Raw genomic sequence first — 22,893 nt, 5'->3', positions numbered from 1 at the left:
TTTTTGAGGCTTGATAATCCACGGCTTGTTGAGTTGAATAACATATGATTTTTTGCCTCATTGATGCCACACTTTAAGAATTAAACACATGGTGAAACTCTTGACTTAACTTCCAAGTTTTAGCCCCTCGATTGAAGAATGATTGTTGATGGCATAGGATTCTTCTTCCAATTGACACATGATGAAATAAGAATTAATTCCTCACTTAAGTGTGTACTACAACCTAGAATTGATGAGCATAAGATGTCATCTTCAAGATTAGAAGTTCCTCTGGTCAAATGAAGTTTATTTGTGAGCAACTTAGCCTAGGATGCCATTGGGATATTTTATGTTTAGCAAGGCAAGCCCCAATAGTTAGAATGTAGAATTAATCCTCCATTAATGAGAACTTTAAGACTCCAACGTGCACTTCAATTTTCCCACGAGCAACTCTTCTCCAACAGCTCTGAAAATAACTTAGGATGTTGTTTAATCTTTTATGCTCAGCTGAAATATGCACCAATAGTCCAAACATGGTGTAAAGCCACCATTAATGCTCCATTTAAGTCCTTCTAGGTCATAATCATGATTCCCACTAGCATTTCCCCTCCAACAGCTCTATTAGTCTTTATTTACCTATCAAGAACAATAAACATAGTTAGAGCGTCGTTGATTCAGTAAAATAAGGAGTTGGTCCAAGCATTAAAGTGTCGGTTACACTTTAGGCTTGTTTAAGTCCCCACGAGCCATTCTTAATTAGAAACATTATTTACGAGCAGAAATTATAAATAAATCATAAAATAATATATGCTAAATATAGGTCATGGTTGACCCAAGCATTTATTAAAGAAATTAAAATTGACCCACACTAAGTGTTTGGTAGGCCTGACTCGGCCAAGCCAGCGTCCAACGCCACACTTGGCACGCTAGGCATAAGCGCTTCAATCAGAAATCCTGGCCATGATAGATTGGACCAATGCCTAGCTCAGCACATGATGCACCAAGCTCCTTGCCTCGGTCATATGCGCCTGATGCGCATAAGCATGTGTCTCAGTCAGACTTGGTGCTTGATGCACCCAACCCTATGCCACGATCAGAATTGGTGCTATGCACTAGGCCTTGGCCCATGTCATGCACCTGTCCTTGTCTATCCTTGGCTCGATCAGGACCAAGTCTCATGATGTAATTGAGCATCTTGGTATCCCCTTGGGCTAACTTTGTGCCCTTTTAGCCCGTGCCCTTATCATTGGGCCATTCATGCCTTCAAGGCCATCATGCCTTCAAAATTAAAAACAAGGATACATAAGCATCAACCTATTTGCACTTATTGTAATCAGTATGAGCATACACCAAACACTTCCATGATTAGAAATCATGGTGTACCCTTAAGAAATTATAAATGGGATGAAAAAGGTACTAACCACCTATGATCCAAAAATTGTTGGGTACCTAATATCATATGAATTGTTTTCTAGGACTATTTGGGAGCCGCTTGTGATTTATGTTATTTGGATAGCGGCTGTTCAAAACACATGACGAGCGATAAAGGAAAATTCTTTCCCCTTACTCCAAGGGACAAAGGCTATATCACATATGGTGACAACAACAAAGGAAGAATTCTTGGAGTTGGTAGACTCGGGAAGTCACATTTTACTACAATTGAAGGAGTTTTATATGTTGAATGACCCAAGCACAATTTTCTAAATAAGTCAACTTTGTGATAAAGGGTTCCATGTGGCATTCTACCTGACAAGTGCATCATTGAAAGCGAGGTATCAAATAAATCTAAAATTATTGGTAAGAGAATTAATAATATTTTTATGATTGCATTAAATGATTCTTGCCTTCCCATTAAGTTTTTATCTATAAATGATCATGATGCATGACTATGGCATAGGAGAATGGCTCATATTCATATGGATCATTTGAATAAACTAATTATGAAAGACTTAGTTGTGGGCTTACCTAACATGAAGTTTGTTAAAGACAAACTATGTAGTGTTTGTCAAAAGGGTAAGCAAACAAAAACCTCTTTCAAGCCAGAGGATATAGTTTCTTCTGATAGGCCATTGCAGTTATTACATATGGATTTATTTGGCCCCTCTTAGACCAAAAGTTTTAGTGGTAACTACTATGCTCTTATGATAGTGGATGATTTCTCAAGATATACTTGGACTCTACTTGGTACACAAGAATGAGGCGTTTAATGCCTTTAGCAAATATGCTAAGAGAGTACAAAATGAAAAATCCTTGAAAATCACTGCTATAAGAAGTGACCATGGGGGAGAATTTCAAAATGCTTCTTTTGAAGAGTTTTGTGATGATCTTGGTATCACTCACAATTTGTCAACTCCTAGAACACCACAACAAAATGGTGTTGAGAAATAATAGGTCTATGGAAGAACTAGCACGTACTATGCTGAATGAGACACATCACCCTAAGTATTTTCGGGTTGATGTTGCTAGTACTACTTGCTATGTATGTAATCGAGTTCTCATAAGACCAATTCTAAAGAATACCCCCTATGAACTCTTCAAAGGTAGAAAACCAAATATCTCTCATTTGCATGTGTTCGGTTTTAAATGCTTTGTACTTAATAATGGTAAGGATAACCTAGACACATTTGATGCAAAAGCAGATGAAGGAATTTTCCTTGGCTACTATCTTACAATCAAAGCTTTTAGAATTTATAAAAGAGAACGTTAGTCAAAGAAGAATTCATTCATGTAACTTTTGATGACACTAATTCCTCTTTGTAAGTTAAGTCTATTATTGATGATGATGATTTGCCTAATTCATCCATTTATGAAGTTACAACTAACATAGAGTACCTGAAGATAGATGATACTGTACAATCACAAGATTAACCTATTCATTCCGATTTACCTAAAGAATGGAGAACCCATCATAATCACCCTATAGATAACATCATTGGTGATATAAGTAAAGGAGTTTCGACTCACCTGAAGTTAAATGATGCTTGTCTTAACATGGCCTTTGTTTCTCAAATAGAACCATCCAAAATTGATGATGCAATTGAGGATGAGTATGAGATTCTTGTGATTGAAGAAGAGTTAAATCAGTTTGAGAGAAACCAAGTTTGGGAACTTATTCCTAGACCTAAAGATATGTAGGTTATACGCACATGTTGGGTCTTTCGAGATAAATTAGATGAAAATTGTATTATCATAAGAAACAAAGCAAGACTATATATAATCAGGAAGAGGGTATAGACTTTGTTGAAACCTTCGCTCTGGTTGCTAGACTTGAAGTTATTAGCTTATTGCTAGCATAGGCATGTTCAATAGACTTCCAGTTATATCAAATGGACATAAAGAGTGAATTTCTAAACGATTATATACAAGAAGAGGTGTATATCGAACAACCTCCAGATATTAAAGATTACAAACATCCCTCTTATGTTTATAAACTTAAGAAAGCTCTCTATGGCTAAAAGCAAGTTTCTCGTTCCAAGTATGATCGTCTAACAAGTTTTTTTAATTAAAAGAGGATTTACCAAACGAAAGGTCGACACTACACTATTTAATTAATAAGAAAATCAATCATCATACTTTACTTGTTCAAATCTATGTCGATGATATTATTTTCGGTTCTACTAATGATCTTTTGTATAACGAGTTTGGTAAAATGATGCAGGGGGAGTTTGAGATGTCCATGATGGGAAAGCTAAATTACTTTCTTGGACTTCAAATCAAACAACTCAAGGATGATATATTTGTTAGGCAATCTAAATATTCCAGAGATCTGTTGAAACGATTTGAAATGGATGACTGCAAACCAATTGTCGCTCCTATGGGTTCTAGAACATACGTAGATGCTGATGAGACTAGAAAGTGTATTGACATCTCTACGTATCAAGGTATGATTGGTTCTCTTCTTTATCTTTCTGCAAGTAGACAAGATATCATGTTTAGTGTATGTCTATGTGCTCAGTATCTATCAAAACCTAGAGAATCACATCTAACTGTCATAAAAAAGGATGATGAAATATCTTAAAGGCACTATTGATATATGAATGTGGTATCTAAAAGGAAGTCTATGTGAATTGGTAGGATACTTGGATTCAGATTTTGCTGGATGTAAAACTGAGGGAAAACTACAAGTGGTACTTGGGCAATAGGTTTGAGTAACCGATTACTCTAGAGACGTAATCGATTACATTGTCTAAAAGTTTGAAAACTGGGCAATTGTACTTGATGTAACTGATTACCCTAATCAGAGTAATCGATTATACTATGTGGCATAAAAGGATTTTCCCTCTTTTCAACTTCATCTTCTCCATTTTCAAACCTCTATAAACCGTGAAACCTCCCTCCCTCTCGAAATTTTTTATTTCTTAATCATTTTAGGTGATTCATTGGTCAATTCTAAACACTTTGCAACCTTCATTTTTGTGTTTAGTGGCCAAAATAAAAAACTCCCAAATCTCATCTCTTCAAAACCTAGTTTTTCTCAAAACTTCATTTTAATGGCATCTTTCTCCAAGAACTAGAAATCTCACACCAATACTTCTACCAGAGTTAATACACTGGATTTGGCGCGACTTCTAGCGAATGAGGAACAACGAAAGGTCTTCACGAAGAATTTTCATCAAAGATCCATCTTTGCTCCAAAATATGGTATGTTATCGGCTTAAGAAGATAATGGTTTTCTATTCCCTACCATGTTTAAGCAACAAAAAGTTTTTGATTTATGCGGAATGCACTATGCTTACTATCGTGAATTGATTAGAGTATTTTATTGCAATCATTGTTTTAGGAAGAATAAAATATTTTCATATGTCAAAGGCAAAGACATTGTCATATACTACAGAACTTTGAGTTTTATTTGCAGTAACTTACCCTTTACAAGGATGATAGTAGAGTTGGGATTCCAAAGTGACTTAGAAAGGTATGATAAACAAGAATTCTACCAATCTATGTGTAGATTTTTCAAAAGGGAATTAGAATTGCGTAAGTAAAAAGGTTGTTAGTGACTCGGTGAAAAGCTGAAATGTTCTTATTGTGGGTAATTTAAACCTAGAAGATCATTTGATTCATTATTTTCTGAGTTATGTTGTAATTCCAAAATTTTCAAACCATTCGCAAATTAGCGATATGGAGTTACAACTAATGTAGCTATTAAGCATAATATTCCAATTAACTGGACTTAGATTATAATCAGCCAAATGTTGACCTTTAGAGATGGTTTCTGACCCCTGCCTTATGTAATCATCATCACTGCCATATTAGAGCACTTTGGTGTATCTTTTGTTGGAGAGTCTAAATTTCCTCTCGATGCACGAGAAAATAGAATTGATGTGGATGTTGTCCATAAAATGGGATTCTTTAGAGACACCATAGACATGATCTACAAGCATCATGGAGAGAATCAAGGCGCCTTCTGAAAATCCTTCTTCTGATCCGCCTACTCGAACCGAATCCTCCTTCTTAGGCTCTTTTCCTTCCAACCAAATGATGATGGACGAACTCTCTTCTCTTTAAGGCTACGTCTCTACTAGGATAGATGCTTTTGATGCTTCAAACAGACAAGTCCAAGAAGAGCTTCATAGACTATCTAACCGTTTGAATTACATGGATTTGGAAGCTGAGTAGCCTGCACCAGATTCATAGAGTAGTGGTCTATGATTAGTTGTGGTTAATGTGTTGTTGTTTTTAAACTTGTTGGATTTGTATTCCGTTTTATGGTTGTTTTAATTTAAACATGGTTTCTATTTTTATTTTGTTGTTTGAACATATTGATGTTGCTGAATTATGTTAAATGCTTTGGTCTTTATAAAGTCTTATCAATTTTATAAAGCATTACCGGTTCTTATGCATGATCAAAACAGATTCTGACCTTGGCTTTTTATTAAGTCATAACTATATCTTGTTACCATTTTATATGAATATATGTATATATTGTGATGGAAACTTCGTTTTTCCTTCTTTTTGATGAAGTCAAAAGAGGGAGAAAAGTTGGGCTGTGTATTTTTCTGTTATATCTATTTCAAGCACATAAATAAAAACAAAGGGGGAATATATAAGATAGGGGGAGTATACTCAAAATCTTCAAAGTCATATCTTATGACGTATGCTAGATCAGAAATATCAACTTTCAAAGGATATTGGTTTGTCATAATCAAAAAGGGGAATATTGTGAAGAAGATCTTGCTCCTAACCTTGGCGTGGTTTTGATGAAGACACCAAGATCACAAAAAGAAGAAAAATGAAGAAGACCACGAAGACAAGATTATCAAGCTTCAAGGATTATTCATAGACTAAATCTTCTTAGGTACTTCTATCCTCATACTAAAAGTATAGTTAGTAACAATGCTCAAAGAAAGTTAAAAGTATTTTTGAAAAGAATTGAAAACTCTTAGAAAAATATTTTGTATGTCAACTAATGAGTTACTTGATCAGAGTAACATGTTACAAGTACTGTGTGATAGTTCGTAACACGTTACTAGGATTACGTAACAGGTTACCTGACTAAGAAAACAGTTTTCAAAAATAATTGTCACAATGTAACTGATTACCCAAATGTGGTAACCGATTATTTTGAAAGATAGAAGCTTTTGGTAATCGATTACATCATTGATGTAACTGATTACACTATATTGTTAAACTAGATTTTCAAAATGGAAATAAAATGTTTTCATCCAAACTTAATTGTTTCACTCCAATCATGTGTCAACCTTTGGAATGGTACCATGACTAATTGGAAGCATATTTAAAGGTCTTGAAACATCCATTTGAATATACACACAACATACAAGACTCGAAAACATTGTGAGAAAATTGCATAACTTTTGTAAATAAATCTTGGCACTTGTATTCAACATTTGTTCTAAATTTTCAGAAGTTTTCTAAAGTTGTTAAAGTGCGGGTTCTTAAAGTTTTCATAAACACTTTTCAAGAGCATTTGTTTTCTATGTATATTAAGAGTCAAAGGATTTCAAGTGATATCATTATCAAATCTTGTATAGACAATTCTGCCATTATTAGCATTCTTCATTATAATGTAAGATATTTGTGAAAGAGTTTACTTGGAAATGTTTTTTACCAAGGGTGAGATATTTGTGAGTGTTTAAAGTACAAGGGTCTCGATGTGAAATTGTAATTGCAACTCAAAGTATCTAGTGGAAAAATCTCTTGTACGGCAAGAGTATTGGATGTAACCTTCAGTGGACAAGAAGGTGAACTAGTAATATAGTATTTGTGCACTCTTGGTTAAATTTCTGCAACAATATTCCACTGCTTTCACATTCTAATACGTAGAAAAATTGATCATTTCTCCCATCAACTAAAACACCCCACCCCCACCCCCTTCCGCTTAGTTGTCATCTTAGTTTCATTGAGTAACAGGTTGTTGGGACTTAGTAATAGGTTACCCAAACTGAGTAATGAGTTACCCAACAAAGACAACACATAGTAATTGATTACTCAATTGGGAGTAAGTTTTGATAATCAATTACTACTTGATGTAATCGGTTAGAGAGAGAGTTGTTGCACTAGATTTTCAAATCCAAACTGAACATCTTTCATCCAAAACAAATGGGTTTCATTCCAAACTTCTTGTACCTTTGTCATGGGGTATAATGACTGGTTGAAGGCCTATTTAAAGGCCATGGAACACCCAATTCATAACATACAATTTTGTACACAACTTTTATACAATCTTTTTGTTCTTGCAACTTGAGTTTTAACTTTCAGTTTTTTCTGAAGTTGCATCCAAGTTTTTTCTCTGAGTTTTCATATCTTAAACACTAGTTTTATGGAATTCTTTTAGCTTCCCAATGATATATTATTCGCCTGATTTGGATCACTCCAACTTTAGATTCAACTTGTTCTATTACAAAGGGTTATGGAAGCTAAAAATGAAGAATTAAGCATTTTTCCATCAAAATCTCAAATAACGGTAAGATGTGAGAACTCAATTAAATTATACAAATAATGCATAAAATCAATCTAATATAGTTATCATATCATAATTAGTGTACATCAATTATGCATTGGTGAATATCCATCCTAAAATAAGTAGTTTTTTAGTTTTTAATACTATATGTTGTTTGTACACTCATATGTAATTTTTGATGTATTTTTTTATTGTTTCCTATGCACACATTTAATAAATACCTCAATTTTAAATATAAGCTTTAATTATATATTCATTAGAAAACCGTCAAAAAATTTGGATTCCATTAACCCTATCAAGTTGGAGAGTAATTACAAATAATATATCAAAACATACCATCAATAGCTAGAAATATCTTTAGGAGTAATAACTCGTTTCAATCTCTCATGTTTTTTTACCTTACCAAATTAGTCCCTAATAAATTTAAATTATTAATTTAGTCCCAACAATTTCAATGTGGACCCATGTTAGTCATTTCGTCCATATCCGTCAGTTAACAATTTTGTCTACGTGGGTCGTTAATTGCTAACTTGGTCACATGTCTTTCATCCACGTTGGAGTGACTAACACGTCCATAGTCTACATGTGTGTCTTTGTTTTTTTTCCTGAATCAAAACGATGTTGATTTAAATATTTTTTCATTTTTGAACGAAAATCCTTTTAGGAAACGACATCGTTTTTTTGTTTAAAATTGTTTTAAATGAAAAACTGAAACCCAAAACGACGTAGTTTTGGATTTCAGTTTTTTATCAATTAACCCCAAACAACATCATTTTTGACTTCTTCTTCCAACTAAAACCAAGAAATGAAAAATGATTCCTTTTCATTTATGGCTTCTGTTCACTCATCCATATTCATCCCTTATTATCTTCTTTCATCCTACACGGCTTGTGATCTTCTTTCACCCACACTTCCTTTTGTCCCAGTTTTTGTTCACCCCTCAAACCAAGAAGATCAATATTTTAGTTGTTGTTCATTTATGGTATGTGTTTTAGAATAGGTGCCAAAATTTCTTTCGTTCCCAGGAAATATGTAGCAATATTTCATCCCTCATAATTTCTTTTGCATATGTTTGTTTTCGTTTTACTACTAGTGTGCATGCATGAATTTTGTTTTGAGAAGCGTATTGTGGTCCCGAATATTTATAATTGTTTAATGCTTTTAATTTTTCTTGTCTACTTTTCTTTCTTTGTTTGCTTGTGTTTTTTGTATTACCACGAAACATTAAATTTCCATGCAGATGTCTGAATATGTTATTCTTATTTATAACCATGGTAATCGTTTTACAAGAGATAATGAGGGCAATTTTCAGTATAAACATGGCCATATTGAAAGGTTACCACAAATGGATATGGACTTTGTCAGCATCAAGGACATGAAGACATTGTTCATTTAGTATCGGTATCATGACTAAAAATATGTATTGACTATACCCAAAGATGCTTATTGACAAACTGGATTGAAGCCAACATAGAAGGACAAGGATACCAATAGCACGGTGTATGCATTGTTGGAGTCTTAGAAAGTCGATGAATTTAGTGATTACAAAATGCATATTCATTATGAACATCCAATATTGGATGTTGAGCATACTAAATTTGTCACTGATCCATCATCTGATGAGGATTTCATTTACTAAGCTCCTCCAATTTGTGATGTTGAAGAATATAGTGATGTTGACATGCTTAGTGTGCATGGAGAAGATGTACCTAAAGAACATGTATATAAAGGACATATTTCTAAATATTTACTTTAGTTTACAGCTGAAGTAGATGATTTTGTAGCTGAATTTTTAGATGAAGAACTAGTTGAAGAAGCTGCAACAACTGAAAATTTAAATGAAGAACTTGTTGAACAAGGAAGTTCTAAGAAAAGAACCCCAAAGAAGAGAAAATCAACCAATAAGAAGGCAATTGCAAACAAAAAAGATATAACCCGAAGAAAAAGTCTACAAAACCAACTAAAAAGGACACAACACCAAAGGAAAAGAATGTAATAGATGAAAGACATGATGAAGAAGCATCTTTTGAGGAACATGGATATGCATCAAACAATGAATATATACATACTCCTGTTTCTACCAATGATAAAGGAAATGTATTTAGCGCATACCCCATTTTCATTGAACATAGTGCTTTCGGACATGTGTATCTTGAGATTGGAATGGATTTTTCCAACCTCGCATTGTTTAAGAATACAGTGAAGGACTTCAACATCTTTCATGGTAGAGAAATCAAGTGGAAGAAGAATAATCTAAAGAGGGCAATGGCAAGGGCAATGTGTGCAAATGCAGATTGTGCTTCGCTAGCATACTGCTCATGGGACACTAAGTTGAATACTTACCAGCTAAAAACATTTAACTCTAGACATACATGTTGTAGGATATTCTAGAACAAGTCAGCAAGTAGAGATTGGGTTGCTAGAAAACTAGAATCAGATTGGTGACACAAGCAAATTTAAAAAGGAACCAAGCTATAAGTTTGATGAAGGAGAATTTCATGCTCCATTTGGAGAACAAAAAAGTCAGCAGGGCCTTGAAACTTGTTACGGATGCAACTGAAGGATCTAAGAAGAAACATTATGGTCAATTGTGGGATTACCTTCAATAAGTACAGAAGACAAATAATAGATCAACTGCTACAATGAAAGTGGTCCATATTCCTGATTCACCCCCTTTGTTTAACATATTGTTTATAAGTATGAATGCTTGTAGAGAATGAATTAAGAATGGGTATAGACCAATGTTTAGACTAGATGGCTGTTTTTTGAATGGGTATTGTGGAGGCCAATTGGCATACCAAAGAAGTAGAGGATCAGAGATGTCAACTCAGAAGTTGAACCTATTTCTTTACAAAAAATGCAAAGATCATGCAAGCCTACATGCCCAAAATGCAATCAACAAGGGCATTATGCCAAAAATTTTAAAGTTCAAGGAACAACAAGGAAGGAGCTTAAGAAGAATGAACAAGATTAGAATATATGCAAGGTGACTTACTTGAGACACAAGTCATTTACAAAACCCCTGATTGATAAATAACACTTTACATGCATGTTATTATGTTGGTAAATATCAAAATTGTAGACATAATTGAGACATAATATAATGTTTAGGGACTAAAATAGTTTGCTATGTTTTTTTCATTTTGAAGATGACAAACTTTAACCAACTGCCATACCAGAAGAACCACCTACCAATTCAGAACCATTTGTCATACGAGAAGCAGTAGCAATCCCAAAACAAGATCCAGCTACAATCCCAAAAAGACATCTTGCAAGGTTCAGATCACCAAGAACCACAAGAAAGAATGCAAACAAGAAATGATCTCTCTCATTTGATGTCTTTTTTTTTAATGAAGTCTTCTATTATGTTGAACTCTTTTTATTTTCATGGAACAATTGTAATTCTTCAATGATTCTTCATGGTTCATTTGTTAATTTGTTTAACTCTTTTATTTTGGTCAAACTTGTAATGAATACAATTTGGTGTATATACATTATGTTATCAACTCTTGTTTAACTCATTTGTTATTAAGCCAAATACAACAGAAATACATTATGTCTCAACTCTTGGTTCTTTTAGTGTATATACATTATGCCAAACACAACATAAATACCAACATGATTTCATTTCATTCATAGTCAATGTTCAATACATATATCACTTAAACAACACCATCATCAAACACTATCTAATTCGAAACAAAAGTACATAAAAATAATAGCAAATACAACACAAAACACAATAGTTACAAGCACAACTTTTCTAGACCATTTGACATGTTCTTTCATCATAATTTGAAATTCCTTGACATTACCTTCCAACTCACCCATATCTATTGCATTGTCCATCATGTGTTCTTCCTTCATTGGTTGAATTCCTTCCCAATTTTTTACCCACATAAAAAATTGGAACAATATTTACTTTCTCCAACAAAACAATGAAAATGTCATAAAAGGGGAGGAACAAAAGGAGAAAACCTAGAAATATGGAAAAACGATAACCTTAAAATATGGATAGTCATAGAATTGTCTCACTAGGTTCTTCAGAGTTTTTGATGTGTATATAACAACAACCCTATTACAGTGGCACATTAGAGGAGGGAACCTTCTACACTAAGACCTATTAGCCACACTAGAGCTGCAATGCATGCTCAGATCAAGGCTGCTATAAGTGCTCACTTTGCCATTGCTTTTCATTGTTGATGACTTAGAGTTTTTTGTTACAGATCATGAGAGATTGAACACTCGATCATTTCTTGGTTTTAGTTGGAAGTAGAAACCCAAGATGACGTCGTTTTGAGTTAATTTAAAAAATAAATAAATTGAAACCCAACATGATATCGTATTGTAATTAAATTTAAAAAAAAATAATTCAACATGACGTCATCATGAGTTTCATTTTTTATTTAAAAAAATTAATCTAAAAAATGACGTTATTGTGTAAAAGGATTTATGTTCAAAAAAGTTAAAACGACATTACTTTAATAAGGGAAAAACAAACACACATGGACCAATGACATGTCAAACACACCTACATAAATGAAAGACATGTGACCAAGCCACTAATTAACAATTTATGTAAACCTGTTAATATTAACCAATGGTATAGATGAAAAAACTACCATAAATTTATATTAAAATTGTTGGAAACTAAATTAATAATTTTAATTTATTAGAGAGAAACATCATAAACTGAAAAAGTACTCTATCACACCCAATTTCAAAATTGAGTGGGACAAGTAAAATTGGGCGCAGTGAAAAAGATAACAAAAAAACCCATAGGGTTGTTTAAGTGTCAATCTCAATCTCAGTCGGTTAGTAACTCGTTGAAATCCTGTCATACATTAAATTGAAGAAGTTGCTTTCAATGCTACCTTCCTTCATAATCACTCATCAGATCCATCACTTTTAACTCCTTTCACTTCTATTTTCTCCAAATTCATCATTTCTCTTCTCACCTCACCCAACAACAATAATGTCAGATCCGAATCCCAGGCCCGATATTACGTTCGCCCAAGCTTTCTTGTGCAGCGCTTTCGCTGCTTGTGTCGCCGAGGTAAGTTACCTTCACTCTTTTCCAAGTTGTTCAGCATATGAAATATAATGTAACTTGATTTCAACTCTAGAAACTGAATCATACACTAACGAATGTGTAGATCGAGTTATTTGTATTGTATCTATATATGTTTAGAGGTTGTGAAAAGTGAATTTGCACCATTTAAAATGTGTTGTTTTGTTCCTTATATAATAACTTGGCAATGTGCATTATGAGATAGGTTTTGTTTGTTTTCGGCTTGGAATTGGGTGTTTAAGTGTTTTGCTCTCTATTGTTTTCTTCTTTGCTCCCCTTGCTGTACTTCCCTGATTTCTGCATAACTATTTTGTTTTTGCTCTCTCAACTAAAATTTGAAATTGTAAGTTATCAAGAGGAAGAGGAAATCATACTAATTCCCTCGTTTCTCTATAACTGATTCCAGTTTCGAGTGAGTGAAGTTGCATACCAATGAAATCATACTAATTTCTGTTCATGTACACCTAGCATTATTCCTGCTTGATGCTAGGATCATTGTCATGATTCATGCTCTTTATAGCTTACATTTCTGCTTCTCGGGAAGTACAGTATTAATAAATAGAGTAAATACACACTTGATTTTTTGAACTTACCAGTTTGGTCCCTCAAAAATTGAAAAACCAAAATGATCACCAAAAATTTCAAATGCGCATTAAATTAGTCATTTTATGGTCAAATTAGTCCCTATCAGATGTTACACAACGTGTTAAAAAGGACTAATTTGACCCACATTTGAAATAGTTGGGACCATTTTTGGGTTTTCCAATTTTTAAGGAACCAAACTAGTAAGGTTGAAAAACATAAAGAACTAAAATGAGTATTTACTCTAATAAATATCTCTGTGTCTATAAGGCTAACTGTGCTTTTGAAATTGCAGCTAGATGCATTCCCCATTGGATGTAATTCTAGTTATTCTTTTGTGCTTGGCTTTCATGCAGTTTTGTACTATCCCTCTGGACACAGCTAAGGTCAGGCTTCAGCTCCAGAAGAAGGTTGCAGCAGAAGATGGAGCGGCTTCACCTAAATACAAGGGCTTGCTGGGAACGATTAAGACCATCGCTAGAGAAGAGGGTATATCAGCTCTGTGGACTGGCATTGTTCCTGGTTTGCATCGCCAATGCGTATATGGGGGCTTAAGAATTGGGTTATATGATCCTGTGAGTATAAATATCTTCTTTTTGTTGAATAAGACTATGTCGTTGGAGGAACATGGGTTGTACATATGAACTGCACAATGGACAGGTCAAAACATTTCTTGTTGGAAGTGCATTTGTTGGAGAGGTTCCTATATACCATATGATACTTGCTGCTCTGGTGACAGGTGAGTAATTCTGAACAGTTATATTTCATATTGCATAGCATTTATTCACCTTCTCACCTTTGTTTCGAGGTTATCATCCTCCATGCTTTCAATGTGGAAAAAGGCTTGTATTACTTTCATTGTTTTTTTTTGGCTTTTCCGCTTTGATACTACATCAAAATTAGAATTTAAGCTATGTTTTTCTCTTTCTAAAGCTAACGGCTTATTTTTTCTGACATTGCACGAAACTTTATCAATAATGTGAAATGTTTGTCATATAATGTACATTAGAGTTAAAGGTGTTCAGTAGTGTTTTAAATTGTGGTTGCGATCGTGATTGCGGTAACATTGCAGTTACTGTGATTGCGGTAACATTGCAGTTACTGCGATTGTGGTCATTGTGGCCGTGGCAATGTGGATTGTGCCCATTGCAGTGTGAATTATTGTGTGATTAAAAAAATATTTTTGAATTCGATGTGGTCTAAATGTGGTTCGATGCGGTTGCGTTGCGGCCCGATGCGGTTGCGTTATGCCCCGATGCGGCCGCATCATTATGATTCGGAATCACATTACAATTGCTTGTGTGATGCAGTTGCGGTAGTCACCACAACCGCAATATTGCAGCCGCTATTTTAATCACTGGTGTTAAGTAATTGAGTATTTGAGTTTAAATTCAGATACTAGAGTTGTTGAAAAGAAGTTTGTAAATTGGAGAAGGTGCAAATGGGAGTGACAAGGAAATTTAGAACAAAATTAAGGAGAATTGGTTTTTTTAACAAGTAGACTCAAATACCATGAAGCTGTATTTTTTCTTTTAAATAGAGTGATTCCTTGTCCAGTTGAATGTGTTTGATATTGCGTTATATGTTTTAATCATTTTTTTAACTTGTGATAGGTGCTTTGGCAATCACAATTGCTAACCCAACTGACTTAGTCAAAGTTAGGCTTCAAGCTGAAGGCCAATTGCCACCTGGGGTACCTAAGCGTTATTCTGGTGCAATGGATGCTTATTCCACTATCGCGAGACAAGTTGGACTTCCTTCTGATGAGTTTTTTTTAGTTTGGTTCCTTTCTATATGACTATATGTTGAAAATATTGTAATCGAGTCTAATTATATGTATAAATTTATCTGGTTATGCTAGGAAGGATTAGGAGCCTTGTGGACTGGGCTTGGGCCCAATGTAGCACGGAATGCAATTATAAATGCTGCTGAACTAGCTAGTTATGATCAAGTGAAACAGGTAATCACAATATAGGGTATTCTAAAATTGACTTATATTATAATTCAAACTTTTGCTTGATATAAAGTAATCGCAATGCTGCTCTGATTCTTTATACTTATGCAGACGATTTTGAAAATTCCAGGGTTCATGGACAATGGCTTTACTCACCTTCTAGCTGGCTTAGGCGCAGGTCTTTTTGCTGTCTTTATTGGTTCTCCGGTTGATGTGGTAGGTGCTAGTACCCCATCTCCTCTCTCCTCTCCCCTCTCCCATTTTTGCCGCTCTTGCATTTTAGATGACAAGTCCAATTTATAACAAAAAGAAACAGAAGAAGGATGACAATTTAAAATGTTTCATTTTTAACCTTTTGGTTTAACATGTTTCTGCTGCATCTTGCATAGTTACAGGCCTAAAGCTAAAAATGTTGATGCTGGATTTTTGCCAAAATAAAAACACATTTACTATTTATAAGAAAGTTTACTTTTGAGTAATTCTGACTGTGTTCTCCCACGAACATCCATGTGAAGTTGTGAGGATCTTGCCATTTGACATTTTAGAAATTTTGCAAGATTCTTTACAGCGGGCATACATGGAAATGTTTAACTGAACAATTTTGGTGAAACTCTTATGAAGCAACACAGTCTAGTTTTTCAGAGATGGTGATGATTCATGTGTGGTGAAACTTTTCCAGGTAAAATCTAGGATGATGGGGGATTCATCCTACAAAAGCACGCTTGACTGCTTTTTCAAAACTTCATTTAATGAGGTTTGTGAAATTCTTCCTTATTTGATTTTGTTATTATTGTAATGGCACTTCAAAATCACGAATCTTGTAGAAATTAAAAATTTTATCATCATAGTTAGCATTGTTTTGTTGTTATTGTAGTTTTGAAAATTTCTTTGGCTGTTCTATGAATCTATTTGGTGAAGACACTTATATAAGGCGGCGTGAGAGACAGGACACAAAGTTTCTAATGCTTAATTAAAGAGGCTATTGGAAAGTACTGAATTCTCAAACAATGAATATATTTTCCATACTTTGCTACAAATTTTGTTGCTCTGATCTCGACCAAACTCAACAATGAATAAAATTATTTTTGGTTTCTCTGGGCAGTTTGGCTCATGTCACAAATGTATTGCAGGGATTTCTGGCATTCTATAAAGGTTTCCTTCCTAATTTTGGACGAGTAGGAGCCTGGAATGTGATTATGTTTCTTACCCTTGAACAAGTAAGATATTCACATTTATTTGGAACTGCCAATAGATTTACCTTATTTAATTTACACTACATCTTATTGTACCCTGTTATCCATTTAGAAATTATAAATGCCTTGCGTAAGAGTTTGAGCAACTTGTATAGGTTCACTATACAAGTTGTCTTGATCTAATCAAGGTTTTTAATTGAAGAATAGTTGCAGGAATACAATAGTTTCTGGACATTTGTTCTTCTGCTTTAGCTTCTAACGTCCCATGTACTCAATAGAAGAAAATATCTTTTAGTGACTTTTCTTTTTCACCTTGATTACAACCACATAAGTAGATCTTCTGTCTGAAAATTGTCTTGGCAGAGTAAAATGGTCCCATCTCTACATTGGTATTTGGTAAAAACGAATGTACATTTGCCCGTAAAATTGTCTCTTTTGTTACTGCTGTGTGAAATAAAACCACCTTGTTTAGCCTGGTAACTTACAAAAGACTGCTTTTGATATCTTTAAGCTGTTTTGTTGGTATGCTTCACTTAACAAGTTGTATTTGGCCTTCACTAAAAATGAAAATGTATTTTGACTTTTTTGATTCTGCTTTGTCAAAGTACTCATTATTTGATGCATGTGACAGGCCAAGAGAGTTCTTAGAGGATAATTGTCACTCTTCAAGATTATGAGATTTACCATGCAGAAATACTCTGTTGCTTCTTGGATGAGTGCTATGAAATGGTCATCAAATTTATTTATTCCAAATTAAAGGTGTCCTCTCCACATTTATTTCCCACTTCTGCAATGTGGATGGATGTCATGCTTCACATATTATTAATCATTGAATAAACTGTCAAATTTCAATTTTTTTTTTGTTTCCTACTTTTACCATGAGGATGTCTCGGTTGTTATATTCTTGGACAATGAATGGACCATCAAATTAGTATATTACATTGCTCGAATGCCCACACAGTACTGTATTTATATATGATTGTATGGGAAAGAAGTTTCTGATTTCTTGACTCATTGAATAGACAAATAGACTGAAGAATGTTTTGACTAGACCCATCTATTCAAATGTTTTGTATGCCCAAACCTAAAATGTTTTGATGTTTTTCAACAAAATTGTGAAGTGTGCCAATTTTGAAGTCTCAACTTTCATTCAGAGATTAAAGTTTATATTTTCCACAAAGCTGTCTCAATTTGTATAATAAAGGATGAGCAGTAGCAAGTCTTTGCTTGGGAGTACTCATTTATTTTTTCCTAATTATTCATATAATACTTAGTACAGGTATTTTTCGGGAATTTTCTCTTTTAGTATGATTCTAAGTCAGCCTTAAAGATTTTCGACTTATAATCAGTCTTCTTTTACTAGTTTGTCGTATGGGTTTTCAACCCAACATCCTTTTTTTCCTTTATTTTTTATCATTTTATTCTTTTAACACCCTCGGGTGTAGTGTATCTAATTTTGGGAAGCGGGAGACTTGTACAATTTATTTGAGTAACAAATGAAGCAGTTTGTAAAAGGCTTCTTGAAGATGATAATCTAAGGTCTTTCTTTTGGTCGAGAGAGTTTTGATTTCATATAAAGTATGATAAGCAACTTTACTATTACCTCAATTTTGTATTTCTTAGAATTTTCTACTTGATAAAATAATGAGATTAATCCAAAAACTGCCTTAGTGAGAGATATTGGGAGTCATCCCTTCTATTCAAATTTGAAAAACAATAGACATGAGAAATCTTAAAAACTGCCCAAATGTTAGAGGCTTCTGCCATTCATTTGCTCTAATGCTCTTGTTTCATGCACAATTATCGAAAAGAAAATACTAAAATCAATAGTCATACAAATTTGTCAAATGTTTTTGGATTATGAGTTGTGATGTGTCAAGGTTGATAATGATGATAGAGAAATAATGAATTTTAACCAGTGCTTTAAAGATGAGATATTTTTATCAAAATTTTGTGAGATTTAGTGAAGTGGGCTTTTCTCTAACATAGCATGTATCTTGGGCAAATCAAATTGACAATGTATTTTTAAGCTTCATGTCCTAACTAAGGGCTTCAAAGAAAATGATATAAGGCTAACACATATGTTTCTCATGCCCATGTTTATCTTTTGTCTTATTTTCAAATGTTTTATGAGATGACATTAAATAATTAATAGGATTTTATCGTGTTGTGATGTGATTTTATGATTGAATGAGTAAAGACTTGAGATGGAGACAATAATCTTCTTGGAAGGATATTAATAGTTCCTTTGACAGTTATTGATAGTGCACTTCTTTTGCCTTATTTTTTCCTTGAGATATTTATTAAGGATTATCAACGAACTTTTGTATTTTTCTCTTTTATTCTTTCACATTTTGATTGGTGAACATTTTTATTTGACATACCTTGGATTCCTTATCCTCTGGGTTAGATAGGGGAAATGACCTATGACATAGATGATTGTATTTATTTCTTAATAATTGAATGTCAAGAAAACTATTGAAAAACTACTCTCCTATGCTATTGACATTTTGCTAGTAATACATAACTAATCTTCTTGTATAATGAATAGGATCAAATGAGGTGATTATGTATGTTTTCTTAGTGATTGAAAAATTATAAAAGAAATCTTGTGTCATAAGAAAAATCTACCTAAAGATCCATATCACTTCAGGTCTTATATTTGTATCATCATCCATATCATTTAAATAATGGAATTAAATATCTCATATTAATATAAGAATTAATTTTGTTTTATTTTCTTTTACTTTTTAGATAATATGATTTATGGAATAAAGTATGAAATAATTATTTGCATGTTCAATAGGTTACTATGTACTTATTAAAAAGTTATGTAATAGTAAATCAATTTTTATTCTTGAAAAGGGGAACATAGGTTCTCTGTTATTTAATGACACTAAAGCCATTGGGAGGGCAATATGAGTTTCAAAATATAACATGACTCATTTGTTCCCTAAGTTTTGCTAGCTCTAAATTTGATTTTGATTCTACCTTATTCTTGATTGAAAATAAATGTTATAAGGGTGCTTAAAAACAATAATTAAGTTAAATTGATTATTGTCCCTATTTCTTCAAGAGATATTTTTAATTTTTTTATTAAAAATATGGTGAATGGATGTGTAAATAATGGGATGCATGAGCGAGTGAAAATGTGGTCTTTTGGTATATGTGAATATGCAAATATGAAATTATGCATGGAAATGCATCAGACTAAGAAATGTATGTGATTTTTTTTAATGCGTGAAACTATTTGAAAAGAAAATATTGGATGCATATGGTTAGGAATGTATGAATATATCTATTAGATGATATACTTGAAATATTTAGAGATGTACAATATGATATATTGATTTTTATGATAGTGGATGGGAAGATTCATATTAATGAGTGCAATGCTATAGTGAGATAGGAGGTTAGAATATACGATATGGTAATGCCCAAAATGCATTGTTTAAATGCTTGCATGAATGAATGAATAAGTGGATGAATGTATGACTAGTATATTTTTTGAATGTATGACTGATATTTTTTTTAATGTATGAATGATAGATAAGTTAATGAATGCATGGATATGCATTTTTTAAATGCATTTATGCATGAATGAATGATTAAGTCAAGGAATGCGTGAATGGTGCATTGAGTGAATTAATGGATAAGTGAAGAATGTATGGGTAAGTGGATGAGTATGTGAGTGATAATACAAAATGAATGCCTCTTAGTGTAATTAATTATATCTTGGAATGGTTTAGTCATCATTACAATTGATATATTAGTTAGAATAAATAATGATTTTTATCATTGTGGCTAACTAGGATGGATGGTGGGCCTTCTAAGTTTATGCATGATGTAACTTAGCTTTCATTACAAAGTGTGAAATGTCATAATATTTTGACAAGCACCATATTAATCAGGCTAACCTAGGGCAAACACACGTTGCTCTGGATCTTTATTATGGTGAAAGTAACCCTTAGGATGATGGGTGGTATCATGGGTGTCTACATGAACATGTCATGTGTCTACAATGTAGGAATATCAATGTGCTATGATATCCTATGCCATTAGGAATTATGGTGACACTTGAGTCACTTTATTTAAGAACTACGAGTCATTGTTTGTTTTAACATGATACGTTTTATTTGTCTTTCTTATATAGGGCACACTACAAGGATATTTTTGGAACATTTAAAAGTCACCATATTTAGGTAGAGTTCTAGGGCATAATAATAGTGGTTTCCTTAAAAGGTTGTAGACTTGTAAAAAGGTCCTCATATTTCATCTCCTCAAAAGAAGAAAAATTCAAGTATCCTGGAGCGAGAAATTAGAGACCAAAGCAAACTTCTAACTCATAATATCAATAACAATCTGAGTGCTTTATCCTACTAATACGAGAGATGATAGAAGTAATGATAAGTAAAGTGAATGTCTCCCTATCCTAAAATATCTTTATTATCTAGGTATAAGGCATATATGTGTTAAACACAAGTTATTGTGTTGTGTGTGCTCAGAAGCATAGAAACTTGTTTAAAATAACAACTCACCCCAAAAAAATATAAGTGAATATAAGCTTTGAGTTAGTATATTCAAATATTTAATATGTAAATTAATTAAAAAGAATCAAAAGGGTATAGTAAACCATGAAGTCAACATTTTCTAGGTCCCACTCTCTTAAGAGATGTTTCTAGTAGAGTCACCAACTAACATGTCATGATTTTTGCTTGAACGTCCACTTACATGACTTATTGGAGTCACCATCACGTTTATACAATAAAAATAAAGAAAATCCTATATATGCCCAATTTCAAAATGCACTAATCTTTAAGTTAGAAATATAGACTATGTAGTCGATAACAGATTGGAGAAAGTGTTAGCTCCTGGTTCACTTGTGCTAGACATTACTCTTACTAATTGTATGAACTAATTTTATACCTAAAGTTGTTTGATTATTTTATATATTTATTAGGAAAAACTTACTTTTTTATTTTTTGTATTTGACAATATCATATCTTGCTCCTACGTATTGCCAAGAGCAATAAAGAATCTAAAATAAGTAATTCTAGATCAAAAAATGTATGTTGATTGAATGTGTTTATTAATTTATAGGATCTAATGCAGTGCTAAGTGACCATTCAAATGATGTATTGAGGAAAATAAGTTAATATAGGCCACCATTCCCCATCCTTATTTTTTATATTTTAGAATTACAAAAAATTCATATTTATTTTATTTTCGTATTCATTGTTTATCATTAAAGAAAAATGTTTAGTATTATCATTATTGTTATTATTCAATTACCTAATTACTAAATGGTCTATTTATTTATTTTTGGTTTACTAAAACAATGAGTTTTAATGATAAAAATGACATATCATGATTATTCAAAGATGATTCGAGGGAAATAAGTGAAAATATGACCCCATGCTATCATTATTATTATTTATTTTAAGGAGTAAATCATTTGAAGTATTTACCATTTTGTAAAAAAATCACCATTTAATATTTATTATTATAAAGAAACTACCATATCCATTTATTTTTATTAAAAAACACTCATTTATTCATTTTTACTAGAATTCATTATTATTCATATTATTGTCTGTCTTGATAGTATATATGGTTACACTTATTATTATTATTATTATTAGGGTTAGCAATGAATCAAATCAACTTGGTATTTGTTCGAAATTTAACTCGTTATTTAGCTTAACAAACTTGGTTCGTGGACCAAATGAGCTAAACTTGAACTGGAAATTAAGTTCGTTAAATAAACGAGTTGAACTTGAGCTGGACACAGTTCAACTCAATAGGTTCATAAACTGGGTATATATATATATATATATATATATATATATATATATGTATATATAATGTGTATGTATATATATAACTAATTTTGTATACTTATTGTTATTATACTATGACTCATATATTATTTTTTATTATTATTGTTATTATATATATAAACACTATTATATTTATATATATAACCTTGCGCAATATTTTTTAAATGAATTAATTATTTGAGTTATCCAAATGAATCAATTCGAGTTGAGCCAAACAGTTCATGAACTTTAACTAAGCCGAACTCAAACTAAAAAATAATTTGTATCAAACTCGAGTCAAGTTTGAAGGTGAGCAAATCCTCATCGAGCTGAGTTGTAGTTCGACTCGTTTCCAACCATAATTACTATTATAAGAA

The 22,893-nt window shown here is 32.7% G+C and overlaps 1 protein-coding gene across 1 annotated transcript; it reads left to right on the top strand.

The window, feature by feature from the left end:
- Positions 1 to 12,623: 12,623 nt before the first annotated feature.
- Positions 12,624 to 17,711, top strand: LOC109339786 (mitochondrial uncoupling protein 2-like). Its single transcript, XM_019577304.1, has 9 exons — positions 12,624 to 12,953; positions 13,907 to 14,125; positions 14,211 to 14,289; positions 15,164 to 15,297; positions 15,412 to 15,510; positions 15,616 to 15,720; positions 16,184 to 16,258; positions 16,635 to 16,721; positions 17,329 to 17,711. The coding sequence occupies exons 1-9, from the start codon at positions 12,873 to 12,875 to the stop codon at positions 17,350 to 17,352; spliced, it is 903 nt and encodes a 300-aa protein (XP_019432849.1). The 5' UTR covers positions 12,624 to 12,872; the 3' UTR covers positions 17,353 to 17,711.
- Positions 17,712 to 22,893: the final 5,182 nt, after the last annotated feature.

This window comes from Lupinus angustifolius, unplaced genomic scaffold (genome assembly GCF_001865875.1).
Source record: "Lupinus angustifolius cultivar Tanjil unplaced genomic scaffold, LupAngTanjil_v1.0 Scaffold_108_12, whole genome shotgun sequence".
Taxonomy (NCBI): domain Eukaryota; kingdom Viridiplantae; phylum Streptophyta; class Magnoliopsida; order Fabales; family Fabaceae; genus Lupinus; species Lupinus angustifolius.
The sequence above is the reverse complement of the archived record's forward strand: the minus strand, read 5'-3'. Positions and strand labels throughout refer to the sequence as shown.

What these genes read in the sequence shown, in the direction of transcription:
- LOC109339786 (XM_019577304.1), top strand. Translation starts at nt 12,873, where the DNA reads ATGTCAGATCCGAATCCCAGGCCCGATATTACGTTCGCCCAAGCTTTC. An exon ending in GAATTGGGTTATATGATCCT is followed by an intron (nt 14,126 to 14,210) that starts GTGAGTATAAAT and finishes CACAATGGACAG; the next exon opens with GTCAAAACATTTCTTGTTGG. An exon ending in TCAAAACTTCATTTAATGAG is followed by an intron (nt 16,259 to 16,634) that starts GTTTGTGAAATT and finishes AATGTATTGCAG; the next exon opens with GGATTTCTGGCATTCTATAA.